The sequence below is a fragment of the Scyliorhinus torazame genome, chromosome 2 (assembly GCF_047496885.1).
Source record: "Scyliorhinus torazame isolate Kashiwa2021f chromosome 2, sScyTor2.1, whole genome shotgun sequence".
In the NCBI taxonomy this organism is placed as follows: Eukaryota; Metazoa; Chordata; class Chondrichthyes; order Carcharhiniformes; family Scyliorhinidae; genus Scyliorhinus; species Scyliorhinus torazame.
The window spans coordinates 43,882,828-43,900,339 of NC_092708.1; the positions used below are offsets into that span (position 1 = coordinate 43,882,828).

The 17,512-nt window shown below is 44.6% G+C and overlaps 1 protein-coding gene across 50 annotated transcripts in view; it reads left to right on the forward strand.

The window, feature by feature from the left end:
• Positions 1-17,512, forward strand: part of neb (nebulin) — a 376,446-nt gene that overhangs the window by 327,201 nt on the left and 31,733 nt on the right. For 14 of the 50 annotated variants that reach the window (XM_072470732.1, XM_072470804.1, XM_072470803.1 and 11 more), the window contains 7 exons: positions 4,341-4,445; positions 6,078-6,182; positions 6,663-6,755; positions 9,531-9,623; positions 10,369-10,461; positions 11,656-11,748; positions 13,809-13,901. In XM_072470732.1, coding sequence (XP_072326833.1) covers positions 4,341-4,445; positions 6,078-6,182; positions 6,663-6,755; positions 9,531-9,623; positions 10,369-10,461; positions 11,656-11,748; positions 13,809-13,901 — 675 coding nt within the window. The remainder of the gene's footprint in view (positions 1-4,340; positions 4,446-6,077; positions 6,183-6,662; positions 6,756-9,530; positions 9,624-10,368; positions 10,462-11,655; positions 11,749-13,808; positions 13,902-17,512) is intronic. The other 36 variants (XM_072470891.1, XM_072470896.1, XM_072470906.1 and 33 more) reach the window with 19 other exon arrangements.

A 17,512-nucleotide genomic window follows, 5' to 3' on the forward strand; every position in this document is an offset into this window, starting at 1 on the left:
ATATCCTGGCCGCGAGGTTTGCTAGTGTCACACGGGAGGGTTTAAACTAGTATGGCAGGAGGGTGGGCACGGGAGCAATAGGTCAGAAGGTGAGAGCATTGAGGGAGAACTAGGGAATAGGGACAGTGTGGCTCTGAGGCAGAGCAGACAGGGAGAAGTTGCTGAACACAGCGGGTCTGGTGGCCTGAAGTGCATATGTTTTGATGCAAGAAGTATTACGGGTAAGGCAGATGAACTTAGAGCTTGGATTAGTACTTGGAACTATGATGTTGTTGCCATTAGAGACCTGGTTGAGGGAAGGGCAGGATTGGCAGCTGAACGTTCCAGGATTTAGATGTTTCAGGCGGGATAGAGGGGGATGAAAAAGGGAGGCGGAGTTGCGCTACTGGTTCGGGAGAATATCACAGCTGTACTGCGGGAGGACACCTCAGAGGGCAGTGAGGCTATATGGGTAGAGATCAGGAATAAGAAGGGTGCAGTCACAATGTTGGGGGTTTACTACAGGCCTCCCAACAGCCAGCGGGAGATAGAGGAGCAGATAGGTAGACAGATTTTGGAAAAGAGTAAAAACAACAGGGTTGTGGTGATGGGAGACTTCAACTTCCCCAATATTGACTGGGACTCACTTAGTACCAGGGGCTTAGACGGGGCGGAGTTTGTAAGGAGCATCCAGGAGGGCTTCTTAAAACAATATGTAGACAGTCCAACTAGGGAAGGGGCGGTACTGGACCTGGTATTGGGGAATGAGCCCGGCCAGGTGGTAGATGTTTCAGTAGGGGAGCATTTCGGTAACAGTGACCACAATTCAGTAAGTTTTAAAGTACTGGTGGACAAGGATAAGAGTGGTCCTAGGATGAATGTGCTAAATTGGGGGAAGGCTAATTATAACAATATTAGGCGGGAACTGAAGAACATAGATTGGGGGCGGATGTTTGAGGGCAAGTCAACATCTGACATGGGGGAGGCTTTCAAGTGGCAGTTGAAAGGAATTCAGGACCGGCATGTTCCTGTGAGGAAGAAGGATAAATACGGCAATTTTTGGGAACCTTGGATGACGAGAGATATTGTAGGCCTCGTCAAAAAGAAAAAGGAGGCATTTGTCAAGGCTAAAAGGCTGGGAACAGACGAAGCCTGCGTGGAATATAAGGAAAGTAGGAAGGAACTTAAGCAAGGAGTCAGGAGGGCTAGAAGGGGTCACGAAAAGTCATTGGCAAATAGGGTTAAGGAAAATCCCAAGGCTTTTTGCACGTACATAAAAAGCAAGAGGGTAGCCAGGGAAAGGGTTGGCCCACTGAAGGATAGGCAAGGGAATCTATGTGTGGAGCCAGAGGAAATGGGCGAGGTACTAAATGAATCCTTTGCATCAGTATTCACCAAAGAGAAGAAATTGGTAGATGCTGAGTCTGGAGAAGGGTGTGTAGATAGCCTGGGTCACATTGAGATCCAAAAAGACGAGGTGTTGGGTGTCTTAAAAAATATTAAGGTAGATAAGTCCCCAGGGCCTGATGGGATCTACCCCAGAATACTGAAGGAGGCTGGAGAGGAAATTGCTGAGGCCTTGACAGAAATCTTTGGATCCTCGCTGTCTTCAGGGGATGTCCCGGAGGACTGGAGAATAGCCAATGTTGTTCCTCTGTTTAAGAAGGGTAGCAAGGATAATCCCGGGAACTACAGGCCGGTGAGCCTTACTTCAGTGGTAGGGAAATTACTGGAGAGAATTCTTCGAGACAGGATCTACTCCCATTTGGAAGCAAATGGACGTATTAGTGAGAGGCAGCACGGTTTTGTGAAGGGAAGGTCGTGTCTCACTAACTTGATAGAGTTTTTCGAGGAGGTCACTAAGATGATTGATGCAGGTAGGGCAGTGGATGTTGTCTATATGGACTTCAGTAAGGCCTTTGGCAAGGTCTCTCATGGTAGACTAGTACAAAACGTGAAGTCACACGGGATCAGGGGTGAGCTGGCAAGGTGGATACAGAACTGGCTAGGCCATAGAAGGCAGAGAGTAGCAATGGAAGGATGCTTTTCTAATTGGAGGGCTGTGACCAGTGGTGTTCCACAGGGATCAGTGCTGGGACCTTTGCTCTTTGTAGTATATATAAATGATTTGGAGGAAAATGTAACTAGTCTGATTAGTAAGTTTGCAGACGACACAAAGGTTGGTGGAATTGCGGATAGCGATGAGGACTGTCGGAGGATACAGCAGGATTTAGATTGTTTGGAGACTTGGGCGGAGAGATGGCTGATGGAGTTTAATCCAGACAAATGTGAGGTAATGCATTTTGGAAGGTCTAATGCAGGTAGGGAATATACAGTGAATGGTAGAACCCTCAAGAGTATTGAAAGTCAAAGAGATCTAGGAGTACAGGTCCACAGGTCATTGAAAGGGGCAACACAGGTGGAGAAGGTAGTCAAGAAGGCATACGGCATGCTTGCCTTCATTGGCCGGGGCATTGAGTATAAGAATTGGCAAGTCATGTTGCAGCTGTATAGAACCTTAATTAGGCCACACTTGGAGTATAGTGTTCAATTCTGGTCGCCACACTACCAGAAGAATGTGGAGGCTTTAGAGAGGGTGCAGAAGAGATTTACCAGAATGTTGCCTGGTATGGAGGGCATTAGCTATGAGGAGCAGTTGAATAAACTCGGTTTGTTCTCACTGGAACGAAGGAGGTTGAGGGGAGACCTGATAGAGGTATACAAAATTATGAGGGGCATAGACAGAGTGGATAGTCAGAGGCTTTTCCCCAGGGTAGAGGGGTCAATTACTAGGGGGCATAGGTTTAAGGTGAGAGGGGCAAGGTTTAGAGTAGATGTACGAGGCAAGTTTTTTACGCAGAGGGTAGTGGGTGCCTGGAACTCGCTACCGGAGGAGGTGGTGGAAGCAGGGACGATAGTGACATTTAAGGGGCATCTTGACAAATACATGAATAGGATGGGAATAGAGGGATACGGACCCAGGAAGTGTAAAAGATTGTAGTTTAGTCGGGCAGCATGGTCGGCACGGGCTTGGAGGGCCGAAGGGCCTGTTCCTGTGCTGTACATTTCTTTGTTCTTTGTTGTTCGTGCACTACTAGGTGCGGAAAGAGAATTGGAGCTGGAATAGATTCCTTAATTCTGTGGATAGGAATCATTTGTAGGGAAGGGAAGCAAGTGCCCTCCAGATACCAGCCATGAAAGTGGGAGCAGTACCACTTTAATGACAAAGGTTTGGCCTGATTGAGCACCCAGAGAAAATTCTACTCTTCTCACCTTCAGCTCCCAGTGTTTCCTCATGGGCTGGTTGCTTTAGTAATGGTTTGAGGCCAGCGTGGTACTCAAAACTCTTCTCAGCTCCCATGAGCTAAATTACATTCTTGGAGTCAGCCAGGAGGTGCGCAGTTGAAATCCATCCTTGCTGTCATTCAAATGTGGTGGAATCCCACCTAACTGGGATCTGCCCCAATCCTCAAAGTGCAAATCCTTGAGTGCAAATTGGCATGTCAGTCCTCTTCAGCCCCAGGAATGTCTGCACCTTTAACCCTGACAAAGCCATCTTTTCCAACATGCTGTTTGTTAGCCTCCTCAGGCACTGAACTTATATTACAGCCCCAATCATTTCACCCAGCTTTATTTTATTTTTTTAAATCACTCGCAATGAGTGGATTTTGAAAAATATTAAAGGTTCACCAACAGTTCCTCTGGACCGCTATTCAGCAAATGCTCATATTATTTAGTAATTTCTTCTTTAAAAAAAAGAACAAAGGAATTATTTACCCGTTAGTTTATTACAGTCTGACGTGCCAAGGTACTATTCCCCGAGCACCCATGCATATCCGGTATGTTCCGTTTGCATTAGACTGGGGGAGGGGGCACATTATAGCCTCAATTCTCTACTTGCGCTCCCTGTAATTACAGCTGTGCTTTGGAATTGCAGCGGATGGGTGAGAAATTATAGCTGGCATGTGTTTGAAACTGTGCTGTTATTTCAGACTTTAAATTTCCACCCAAGCTCATTTATAGAATCCCAGATGTAAAATGTCTGATGAGTAAGGGCAGCTTCAAGTAGTAGAATGGCTGGGTAACAGGTTAAAATCTTTTACATTGCATTTCTGGAAGTGAACACTTCCCTGCCCTCCACCTAGTTTCCTCTGTCACTACTTAACTAAAGAAGTCAACCCAAAACGAGTAAATGGCTTCATTAAAATAGAGTTCACTGGCGTATTCCACAGTCTAATTTAGCCCCTGATGAGCTTTTGAATGGGTTGCCCATTTGACACCTGTTATCGTTCTGAAAAGTCTGAATTGTGGACATTCTTACTGCAATAAAATGTACCGTTCCGTTGTCACCCATTGTGTAGAACCAATACAAGGCCGAAGCTGTGAAGGGCATGTCCCAATACGTCTCCGTGTCAGACACGCCCGAGATGCACAGAGTCCGTGAGAACCAGAAGAACATCAGTACAGTAAGTCAAAATGTTTCAGCCATGGGAATACATTCCGCTCCAGTTCAATCATTCGGGGACCCAAAGGGGTTTCTTCGGTTGCTGACTTTGAAGCGCTGACCAAGTCTGTGCTCCACCTTGTCTGCCCTCTGTACGGCAAAACCAACCCCCCTAATATATGCAGACTACAAAAAAGGAACAAAGAACGGGACACTGCCAACATGTTCTCCATTCAGTGCAATACATGTTTGACGAAAGGTAAAAATTCAAACTTATTTTGGGACACGGAGCAGATTTGCTGCTGTCATCTTAAAAAGGGCTCAGTACTGTGTCTCTGTTACCTGTCTGGACTATCAGTGTCCAACATGTTTGCTGGAGACAGTAAACATCAAAATTGTTTGTGTACATTCTTTACTTTTTATGTTATGTTATTATGGAATTCAACGGGGCTGTAACAAAATGCCATTACCATTCTAGAGAGAGGAAGGGTTCTTTCTCCTCTTCCCCCGATCATATATTTTAACATATAATTATATATGTATAGGTATCTTCTCCCTCACGCTGTGCGCTATTCGGTGAATACAATGGAAACCTGCTCGCAGGCTTTTGCCCAATGCTGCTCAGATACCTGTCAGGCCCTGCGGTTGGCTCTCAGTCTCTCTGGGTTGGATGGCGTGATTGAGATTGTGGTACTGGGTATCGGGGGAGGGGGTTTGATTTTAACCACAACAGGAATGCTGCACAGGAGGGGGTTAAGATCAGGCAGAGTCCACTTGCTAGCCCGTGGCCTCACTATATCCAACTGGCAGCATCTTAACTTCAAAGATTAAAACTACATGAGGCTCCCACTGTAGCTAAGCTAGGGCTCAATTTAGTTGTAAGAGTCAAGACCCCTGGCACCACTGGGGATGTTGCTGTAAACATTTATTTTAATGAGTTTCAGCCATTTTAATCAATTGGGCCGCCACATGGTTTCTCCTGAGGCACTGCCCGATTCAGGGCTCATGTTCTCGAAATCCCCTTTTAAAATTGGGACAAGAAAATCTAGCATTCGACAGATGATACAGAAGGCAGTGGGGGCAGTGGGTAGTGCCGCCGTCTCTGAACCTGTAGCTCCGGGTTCGAGTCCCACTCCAGGACCTGTTGGCCGTGGAAGGTGCATTAATAACACGGCCAAACAGGTTGATTATTGCCACCTTCCAACTTGCCTGTAGAAGGTAGTAAGAATGGGAGAGAGTCCTTGTCAACCATGCTTGATTCAGGGCAGTGCCCCTCAAGCTATAGCTTCTGGCTTCGGGCTAGTGGCGTGTATGAGGAAAAACAGGCCGCAGCAAACCGATGTAAGCATGCCTTTTGTCTGCTTATGTGTTTCTAGACGCAGGAGCCTTGTAAGTCTAGAAAAATCAAGAGCATGAAGCCATGTCGTGGCACCCTTTTTAATCATGTTAGTTTCAGAGAGCGCAGAATCGGGGGCGAAAAATATAAGGAATTGAGAATCATGTGATGCTTCAGATCAAACATGCAAATGTACAGATAAATCTTTGGGAACATTTTGTTAGAGCCCCGGAATTCACCAGCTTTACCTGGTCTCATCAATGTTCATTTGCTTGTTCTTCCTGTTTTCTTACTGTTGATTTTCACTCTGTTTTATAGCTTCAGTACACTTCAGAACTTAAACACATTAAAGGAAAGGTTACCACAGTAAAAGACACACCTGAAATCCTGCGAGCTAAAGAAAACCAAAAGAATTTCAGCTTGGTACTTTCTACCTAAATATCTTTCCAATGCTAATCTACTCACCCTTTTGTAATGTTTAAAACCATCTTCTACTTTTCTCCTTATCTTTTTTATTTATACAAATATTTTAACAAAATTCCTCAATTTACAGTAATCTAACAATGACCATAGTTTAGTTTGATTCCACCATTATGCAGCTATTTCCTAATAACAGACTTAAGTATAATTATTATTATTACATGTGATGTCCTTTAAAGGTTTTTCATGCCATTATTGATTTCATGGTTTTTAGCTAACTTACAGTTAACTCTACTGGTTTAATTGTTTTTTAAATCAGCCTTGGACAGGTTCCTAGTTGAATTGGTTTGTTACTTGTAATCTCTGCTGACTTGTTGCTGAATCTTGCCATTTTCGGATGTATTACTTCTGGGTTCCATTGCCGAAGCAAGACCATCTCTGTTCTTCCCCTCATTTTAATAACTTGCTTCTGTGTGTGTAAAGATCGCTTATAAAGAAGAGATTGGTACAGGGACATCAATTAAAGAAACACCTGAGATGGAGAGAGTCAAAAGAACGCAGAAGGCCATTAGCTCGGTACAACCCCCCAAAGCCCCAACCCTCCTCTTCCTAATTTTTGCTAATCCCTTAATTTTCACCACTCTCAACCTTTTAATTTTGCCTTCACCTGTGTGAAATTTTGACCTCCTAGTAATAGCAGTTGCATAATCAGTTTGATTCTCAGAGAACCCAGATTGTGATATGTCTAGGATCTGCAATGCAATGTGGAAAACCCTCAGAAAAAGTATTTGCAAATGTCTGTGCTTTCAGTTATCATTTTCTGAAAGTATAAGGACAGTAATTAGTCTGTGTGCGCAATGTGGGCTCGATAGTGTAGTGGTCATGCTACATGGCTATGAACCAGAGGTCCCAGACAAATAATCCAAGGAACATGCATTTAATTTCCCACCAGGGCAATTTGAGCTGGTCATTTAATGAAAACCTCTGGAAATGAAAGTTGACATCAGCAAAAGGGAGCGTTGGATTATCATGAAAACCCAGTTGCTCTTCACGGAAGGAAACCCACTGTCCTTACTGGTCTGCTCTTTACGTGACTCTAAACTCTGAAGTGGTCCAGCTACTCGGAATCAGAGAATTGTTACAGCGCAAAAGGAGGCCATTTGACCCATCGTGGCTCCACCGGCTCTCCAAACGCGCATCAGAAGTTAGTGTCATTTCCCCCGTCTTTTCCCCGTAGCCCTGCACATTGTTTTTATTGAAATAATCATCTAATGTCCTCATGATTGCCTCGATTGAACCTGCTTCAACCACATTTGCAGGCAGTGCATTTCAGACCCCAATCACTCACTGTGTGAAAACCTTTTTTCTCACATCATATTTGCTTATTTTGCAAATGCATTTAAATCTGTGCCCTCTCATTTTTGATCCTTTTATGACCGGGTACAGTTTCGCCCTATCTTCTCCATACAGCCCCCTTGTGATTTTGACTATCTCTATCAAATCTCCTCTTAGTCTTCTTATCTCCAAGGAGAACAGGCCCAATGTCTCCAATCTATCCTCATAACAGAATTTTCTCATCCCTGGAGTCACTCCTGTGAACCTCTTCTGCACTCTCTCCAAAACCTTCACGTCCTTCCTATAGTGTGGCACCCAGAACTGTGCACGGTATCCCAGCTGAGATCTAACTTGTGTCTTATATAAGTTCAGCATCCCCCTTGCTCTTGTAATTCAAGAAGAAGACTCCACAGGGCCACTGTATCCTGGTTGATATGAGAGTGGCAAGGTTATGGAACTTGCTAATGCAGGGAATTGTTGAGGCAAAAGTACTTAAGGAGAAACTCGCTAAGTGTTAGAGGCGGAAGGGAAAAGAGTGTAATTCTGATAGAGTTGGATGAGTTAGGGTGGAGAAGGCTCAAGTGAAGCATAAACGATAGCATGGACTAGTTAGGCAAAATTACCTATTTCTGCATATTATATATTACTAAGGATGTGTGAAAATACTGGACTTCACAGTGTCACCAACATACTGAGAAGGAATGTTTAAAGAAATCATATTTATTTTAGCGTTCAGTCTCACTTAGTTGAGTTCAACTATTGTCAAATTTCAAGATTGTACAGTTATCCTGATGTATAGTTAAATAACTCAGAAAAAGTTATCAGGAGTATGTGATTAATTAATGCTGCATTTGCATTGCCGCTTTTTGGCATTGTTAGGAATACCCAATTACAGCACTCCAGGTAACATCAGTTCACCAATGGGACTTGGATGTCCTCCTTTGGTATCTCTGATGGTAGCCAAAGGGCTACTGAGATCCCACATGTTGTTTTCTGGCCTCAGGCTTTGCATACAGTTCAAGACCAGAAACCTAAAGTAACTAGGAAACAACAACGCATGCCTACTGGCCTTTAAAGTCACAACCCCTGATTTATTTTCGAAAGATAGCTTCCACAATTTTTCAGTGTTGCGACCAGGGCTCTGAGTTCCACATCTCAATACGAAACCATTGGTCCTGACATTTTGCTAAACTCCTCGGGCACAAGTGCAGCTAAGGTAAAGTGAATTTCATGCTGCACTACACAAGAAAGGTGGGTTATGACTCAGTCAGAAACACTTGATTGCTCCATTCGTCTTGCCAATGTCAAAGACATAGACAGTACTTGTAATCCAGTCTTTATCAGCTCCAATTAGCAGTCATTCGTTGCTTTGGTGGATTGTGCCATCTGAAAAATTAGTCCATTTCCCCCCCCAGCCCTTTCCGCACCCACACCACCACCCACTGGCAAAGCCTGTCATCTTCACAGAGTACGCCGGAGGTGAAGTTTGACAAAATTCCCCAGCTCATCCATTGTAACTTTATCACAAGAGCTGTGCTAAACCAAAACACTGGTGTCAACACTCTTCAGTCACTGAGGATGTGCAGGAGGATGCCTGTGGAAATTCACCCCTTCCTTTTAAAAAAACATGCAACAAAGTTAATAATAACACTGAGTTAAACTTTTCTAACTTTGCCTAGTGCTGTGACTAAAATGCTTTATCTTTTGGTTACGTCCTTTCATTTTCCTAAAAGGATTAAGTCAAACTCTAATTCGCCAACAAACTTTAACTAAATAACTCTTTAACAGTTTGGAATGATAAGTGTCAATAAAAAGTAAATTACGTGACTTAAAGCAAATATTTTTGGATGCTCAGAGACCAGTTAACAAACTTGTTAACAAATGACACTCCAGATTACATGTGCTCAGTTTATTGCAATCTGATGCAGCATATGATTTAATGTGGATTACAGTTTGTCCATAATACGTGCTTACTGTTTGTCCTTTCCTTTCCTTCCTGATCTGCACACTTCGTAGATCAAATACAAGGAAAATGTTGGTCAAGGAACAGCAATCTCTGACCTGCCTGAGGTGAAACGTGTGAAGGAGACCCAGAAGAACATCAGCTCGGTAGCTGCTGGTTTCATTCCCTTATGTCATCCCATGACCACCTAACTCATTCTGCCACTAAACTAAAGTTCATCGATACCATTTCTCTATCATTTCTGTCTAATTTTTAAAAATCATTCAAATTCACTTGTATTTTTGAAACGTGAGTGATTTTGGTGAAGATTTTCTTTTAGGACAGGAAACTGCACAAGTAGTAGAGGGTCCTGTGGGAAAAATTTAAAAAGACAACAAATGCATCAGAAGAGCTTCATTTCAGACACTTTTACACGTGTAGTAAATATTACCAGAGAGAAATACTCAAACAGTCGTGATTTAATGGGGGAATTTAAGATGGGCGAACCTGAACTTCAGATACAAATTCAGATCACGCTTTTGGAATCTTGAAATCAAGATTCACCTTTGGGATCTCCAAATCTGGATTCACTTTGGAATTATCCAAAAATGAATTGCGGTTTGGAAAGTCAAGTTCGGAATTCTATTTTGGAATTTTTAAATTAGATTTATATGTGTGGAATCAGCACCTTTTATCGATCCACCAGATCCTGGTAGTAGATCAAAATTAATTTTAGCTGGGTGGTTGCATGTTTCGTCTGTTCTGTTCTTCATTTATTCTGTGCAGTTTGACATTTGCAATTTGTTGCAGTGTCTATTACATGGGCGATATGTACTTTGTCTCGGTCTATTTGTCATTGTCTGTCATGCATTCACAATTTGTCTTTTCCTTCCCGATCTACGCACCTTGTAGATCAAATACAAGGAAAGTATTGGTCAAGGGACTGCAATCTCTGACCTGCCTGAGGTGCAGCGCGTGAAGGAGGTGCAGAAGAACATCAGCTCGGTAGCTGCCAATTTGATTCCCCTCTTGTATTCCGCCATAATCCATCTTTACTACCCAAACCTTCCTTGCACTAAAACAATTCACATAATTTAGTTTGTCTAATTTATTTTGATTTCACTGGAACTTATATTCTAATATTGGGGTTTTTTGGGGGGGAATTGGCCAAAGGGTTTGTCAAGTTTGAAATTAATATGGAAATAGAACCCTGGTCCACTTAATCAGCTGCCCTAACAAAAAGTAAAACAAAAACAGATGAGATACTTAACCTGCTGTTGCCTTTTTTTGTTTGCGGTGTGTAGTTTGATATAGTTTGTACATTTTTCTTTCATTATGTTCACTGTCTTCTGGTCAAGGAGAACCAATTAACATTAGGATATGGATACATGAGCCCAGAGCCCTCCAGTTCAATTCTGACATGACCATTCTCACTCTGGATTTAAACACCTGAAGGCTATTCATCACGGGGATGAGTTTTCTGGAGAACGGGAATATTGGCTGATTATTTTTTCCCCCTTCCTCGCCCAAGAAAGTTGAAGCTTGTTCGACATCTCTAGCTGCTGTTGTTGTCCACTGTAGAAGTTGAATTGAGAATGAAGCAGAGGCCCCAACTTTACCTTTGTGCAGGATTGAAGATTGGTATGAGCACAGGGCAAGGGACACGTTCACCTGACAAGCCCTAAAGAGATTATGGCCGAAGTTTTCTAACCGTTCCCATCTGCAGGATCTTCCAGTCCTGCCGACGGTGACCCCGAAGTGGCAGCGGAGGATGCGAACAACGAGAAAGCCTGTTGACAGCGACGGGGATGGAAGAGCCCGCCACCAGCCAATTCCATTGCTGCAAAACATGCCGCGAGCGGCAGCCGTGGGGTGGGGGGGGGGGATACCACCATTTAGTTCTTGGGCAGCGTCGACATCTGCTTTGTGTGTCCACCTGACCCACAAGTAAAGAATATATAAAACCCCTCTCTTCTGGTGCTGGTTGCTGTCCAAGCAAGTTTGGTTTTATGAGGAAGCCATCACCGCTACTTGCTGGTTTGTATGTGTTGACTATCCACTGGACCAAAGGAGGAGAACCCAATGTGTAGTTTGGTGCAGTAGGTGTCTGGTCATTGTTGGCAGAAGGTGCGTGTGTTGCTGTTTGTTTGTCACGTGCTTACAGTTTGTCCTTTCCTCCCTGATCTGCACTTTTTGTAGATCCAATACAAGGAAAGTATCGGTCAAGGCACCGCAATCTCTGACCTGCCTGAGGTGCAGCGTGTGAAGGAGACACAGAAGAACATCAGTTCGGTAGTTACCAATTTGATTCGCCCTCTTTTTTAACCCACATCGCAGGACCTACTATCTAATGTTCCCAACACCACTAAAGCCAATTAATGACATTTCTTGCTTTTCATTTTTTCAATTTTATTTTCACATTTTCCAATTCTTGATGAATTGTTCTGTGGAATTCACTGAAGTGTTTTAAAAAAATCAGTTTTGAAATTGAGCGGGGGGTGGGAAATACTGTACAAGCAGTTTTTGTCAGACTTTGCAATGCTGTGCTAAAGTAGACGAGAAGCAACATAATGGGCGTCATTCTCCGACCCCCCGCCGGGTCGGAGAATGGACGTTGGCCGCCGTGAATCCCGCTCCCGCCCGGAGATTGGGCGGGGGCGGGAATCGGGCCGCTCCGGTTGGCGGGACCCCCGCTCAATTCTCCGGCCCAGATGGGCCGAAGTCCCGCCCAGAAATTGCCTGTCCCGCCGGCGTAAATCAAAGCTGGTATTTACCGGCGGGACCAGGCGGCGTGGGTGGGCTCCGGGGTCCTGGGGGGGGGTGCGGGGCGATCTGACCCCGGGGGGGTGCCCCCACGGTGGCCTGGCCCGCGATTGGGGCCCACCGATCCGCGGGCGGGCCTGTGCCGTGGGGGCACTCTTTCCCTTCCACCTCCGCTACGGCCTCCACCATGGCGGAGGCGGAAGAGACTCTCCCCACTGCGCATGCGCGGGAAACTTTCAGCGGCCGCTGACGCTCCCGCGCATGCGCCAGGAAACTGCCAGCGGCCGCTGACGCTCCCGCGCATGCGCCGCATTTCCGCGCCAGCTGGCGGGGCAACAAACCCCATTTCCGCCAGCTGGCGGGGCGGAAACCCCTCCGGCGTCGGCCTAGCCCCTCGGAGCATTCCGCACCTTTGGGCCGGCGCGATGCCCGTCTGATTGGCGCCGTCTTTGGCGCCAGTCGGCGGACATCGCGCCGTTGGGGGAGAATTTCGCCCAATAGAAGCACAGCGGCAATATGAATGCACCACTTTTTTGTTTACGCAAACAAACAGCAGCTAAACCAGCTTTAGAATCGTGATGGAATTTGAATCAGAATCTCCAAGTTAACATTTAGTCCCGTACTTTTGAATCGGAACTTTGAATCAAAACTAAGTGCCTAAGACTTTTAAATCCAGGTGAATTGTTGTGATCTCCGAATTGAAATTTCATCGGACAAAACAGAAATTTCCCTTTTGGCCTGCAGTGATGGAATATGCACATTATTCCCCAGTTTCTGCCCTCCTTTGCTGAGGGGCTGACCGATAGATTCATGCTCCAGCAGCCCGACAAAACCTCACCCAAGTGGCTCTGTTTCTGTAAGCCTAGGTAATGGATAGGCTATTCGGCTGGAGGAGCATCGTTATAACTCTTTCCCCTTGACTTTGCAGCAGCCGAAATGCTGGATAGGCATCAGTATTTGTCTACCTGCCTGAGTTTGCCATCCTTGTCCCAGGGTCTCTGAAGCTGGTAATAGTCTCTTCATGTGTTGCCATGGCTACTAACTCAACAAGGACTGGGAGTTAAACTCAGGCCGCTAATGTTTGTGTGAGTTAGTGCCAGACTGGCTGATGCCTTTACCCACTAAGCCAATAAGGGAAATTCCTATGGGTAGTTTGATGCAATCTGTGCCTTGACATTATTTGTATCAAGTTTACGTCTTACTGTCGATCTGGGATTCCCTCTCTAAACGTCTCTGCTTCTAAAACTCCCTCTTCTCATTCAAGACACCCCTTAGAACCTACTTCTTCTGTCTTCTTATTGTCTTATGTGCTTTGGTGTCAGTTTGCTTGGGTAGGTGGGGTTCTGGGGATAGGGTGGGGGAGTGGGCCTTGGTAGGGAGCTCTTTCAGAGGGTCAGTGCAGACTCGATGGGCCAAATAGCCTCCTTCTGCCCTGTAGGGATTTTATGGATTCTATAATGGCTTCTCTGAGGTATCTTGGGATGTTTTACTACAATAAATGTGCCAACTAAATGTCAGCTGTTTGTGTTGTTGTTGTTTGTCATGTGCTGACAGTCTGTCCTTTATTCTCTGATCTGCACACTTTGAAGATCAAATACAAGGAAAATGTTGGTCAAGGAACCGCAATCTCTGACCTACCTGAGGTGCAGCGTGTGAAGGAGGCCCAGAAGAACATCAGCTCGGTAGTTGCCAATTTGATTCGCCCTTTTTTTAACCCATAATCCTTCCACCCGACGATTCCTTTTACCGACAATTGCAATTAATGACTTTTGTCTTGTCTTTTTTTCAAATTTATTTTATCATTTTTCAATTCATGAAAATTTTTGTAGAATATGCATAGGCTTCTTATGATTTTTGACATTTATTTCTTATTCAGGGTGAAAAATAATTAAAGAGTATTTGACAGGCTGAGCAACACACTGCAATGAGAAAGTGAAAAACAATCTAAGCTTGGGAGGCAGTGGCGTAGTGATATTGTCACTGGAGTCGTGATCCAGAGTATACTCTGGGAACCTGGGTTCAAATCCCACCAGGGCAGATGGCGAGATTTGAACTTAAACGATGACCATGAAACAATTGTTGTAAAAACCCATCTGGTTCACTAATCCCTCCTTTAGGGAAGGAAATCATCCATCCTTACCTGACCTGGCCTACAAGTGACTCCAGACCCACAGCAATGTGGCAGACACTTAATTGCTCCCTCGACAGCAATTGGGAATGGCCAATAAATGCTGGCCCAGTCAGCGACGTCTACATTCCATGAAATAAAAGAAAATCTCAAAGTTAATATTTAGCCCCATACTTTTGTTATGCCAGAGTCACAATTTAGTATTTCAAGGTTTAGGAATCTGGATTCATTTTGACATCTTGAGATAAGAATTTTATCAGAGTTCCCCTTTTGGTTTGTGTGTAGTTTGACATAATATAGCAGCACGGTAGCGCAAGTGATTAGCACTGTGGCTTCACAGCGCCAGGGTCCCAGGTTCGATTCCCTGCTGGGTCACTGTCTGTGCGGAGTCTACACGTTCTCCCCGTGTCTGCGTGGGTTTCCTCCAGGTGCTCCTGTTTCCTCCCACAGTCCAAAGACGTGCCGGTTAGGTGGATTGGCCATGATAAATTGTTCTTAGTGACCAAAAAATGTTAGGAGGGGTTATTGGGTTACAGGGATAGGGTGGAAGTGAGGACTTAAGTGGGTCGGTGCAGACTCAATGGGTCGAATGGCCTCCTTCTGCACCGCATGTTCTATGTTCTATATACCTCCTGGCCCCCTTTGCTGAATGGTCTGATACATACATGCACCACCAGCCCCCCACCATCTCATCCAAGTGGCTCTCCTTCTCTAAGCTCAGATAATGGGTAGCCAATTTAGCCAGAGGTCCATAACTATAAAGCTTCACTCTGACTTTGCTGAATCAGAAATTTCTGGATAGGCATCGTCATTGGTATCTCTGGTTATTTATTTCTCTCTCAGCTGCTGTGGCCAGGTATAGCTCATGGTAGTATGCCCACAGTACATTCTCATGGCGACAGTCTCCAAACTAACTGGGAATTAAACTAAGGGCACTTACTGGTTTGTGGGAGTCAATGCTAGATTGGCTGATGCCTCTCTAGCTGGTCAATGGGAGAGAATTTCATGTGTGGTTTTATGTAATCTGTGGCTCGACTTTGTTTGTAAAATGTCGACATTTTACCGTAGCTCTGGAATTCCCTCCCTAAGCCTCTCTACGTCTCTGCTTCATTTCCCTCATTTATGCCACTCATTAAAATCTACCACTTCTGTCTGAAGGTTCCCTGCTGTCAAATTGTCATAGCCAAATTTTGTTTGATAATAGCTCCTGTGGATGCTTTAATATGTCACGGTGCTGTACAATAGCTGCCCTTGCTTGATTGTCATGAGCTGACAGTCTGTCCTTTCTTCCGCAATCTGCACACGTAATCAAATACAAGGAAAGTGTTAGACCCTAAGATATAGGAGCAGAATTAGGCCATTCGGCCCAACGAGTCTGCTCCACCATTTGATCATGGCTGATATGTTTCTCATTCCCATTCTCCTGTCTTCTCCCCATAACCCACTGGTCCCCTTGTCAATCAACAAATCCCCTTATTAACCAAGAACACCAGATTTGTACTTGAGGTGCTGTTGAGGGCTACAGACCAAGAGCTGGAAGGTGGAATTAGACCGAATAGTTCTTTCTTCGAACACAAGAACGTCAAAACAAGGAGCAGGCATCGGCAATTAAGCCTATCGAGCTTGCTCCACTGTTCAATACTATCATGGCTGATCTCATCCTGGCCTTAACTCCACCGTCCTACCTGTTCTCTGTAACCCTTCAACCCATGACTAATTAGAAATCTGTCTCACTCCTCCTTAAATTTACTCTCTGTCCCAGCATCGACCGCACTCTGGGATAGCGATTTCCACAGATTCACGACCCTTTGGGAGAAGTAGTTTCTCCTCAACTCAGTTTTAAATTTGCTACCTCTTATCCGGAGACTATGACTTCTCATAGAATGCCCTACAAGAGGAAGCATCTGTTCCACATCTAATTTATCCATGCCTTTTATCATCTTATATATCTCAATTTGATCTCCCCTTATTCTTCTAAACTCCAGAAAGTATAGGCCTAACCTGCTCAATCTCTCTACATACGACAAACCCCTCATCTCTGGAATCTACCTAGTGAACCTCTTCTGAACGACCTCCAAAGCCATTACATCTTGCCTCAAATAAAAGGCCTAAAACTGTGCACAGTACTCCAGTTGTGGTCTTACCAATGCCTTGTACAGTTGCAAAAACACTTCTTATCCTTTATATAAATGAGAACATTCCAATTGTTTTCTTTATCACCTACATGCTAGTTTTCTGCGACTTATGCACAAGGACCCCCAGATCCCTCTGCACCGGAGGACCCCAAAGTCTCTCCCTATGTAGATAATAACTTGCCTTTCGATTTTTCCGATCAAAATGGATGACCTCACACTTATCCACATTAAAATCCATCTGCCACATTTTGGTCCACTCACCGAACCTATTTATATCCATTTGTAAGGTTTTTATTTCCTCACTGCAACTTACTGTCCCACCTATTTAATTTAATTTGGCTATCAAACCTTCTATCCCTGTATCCAAGTTGTTAATATAGAGTGTAAATAGTTGGGGCCCAAGGCCCAAACCCTGTGGCACCCCATTCGTTACATCTTGCCATCCATAAAATGACCCATTTATCCCGACTCTCTGTTGTCTGTCCGTCAGTCGGTCCTCTATCCAAGCTAATAAGCTATCCCTAAACCCATGTGATCTAACCTCTGTGCAGCACCTTATCAAATGCCTTCCGGAAGTCCAGACACACTACATCTGCAGGATCTCCATTATCCATTTGGCTTGTTACATCTTCAAAGAACTCTAGCAAATTAGTCAAACATGATTTGTCCTTCATAAAACCATGTTGACGTTTAGCACTGCTGTCTCACGGTGCTGAGATCCCGGGTTTAACCCCAGCCCCGGGTCACTCCCCGTGTGGAGTTTGCACATTCTCCCTTGTCTGCGTGGTGAACAAAATTACCATTTGGGGTATTTCTTGTCAGATTTTTTTAATGCAGTGCATTCAGAAAGAAAATAAGAAAACCATATGAATGCAATATGAACACAGCATCAATAGAATGGATTACGCAGCCTCAAAGAATAGCTGGCAAAACTCAGAACGTAATGTCTGCCAGTAGATGCGATTCCGTGATTGGGCAGCACTTGCTCAACAATCCGGAGTGTGCGAAGAATTACCCAAATAACCAATTT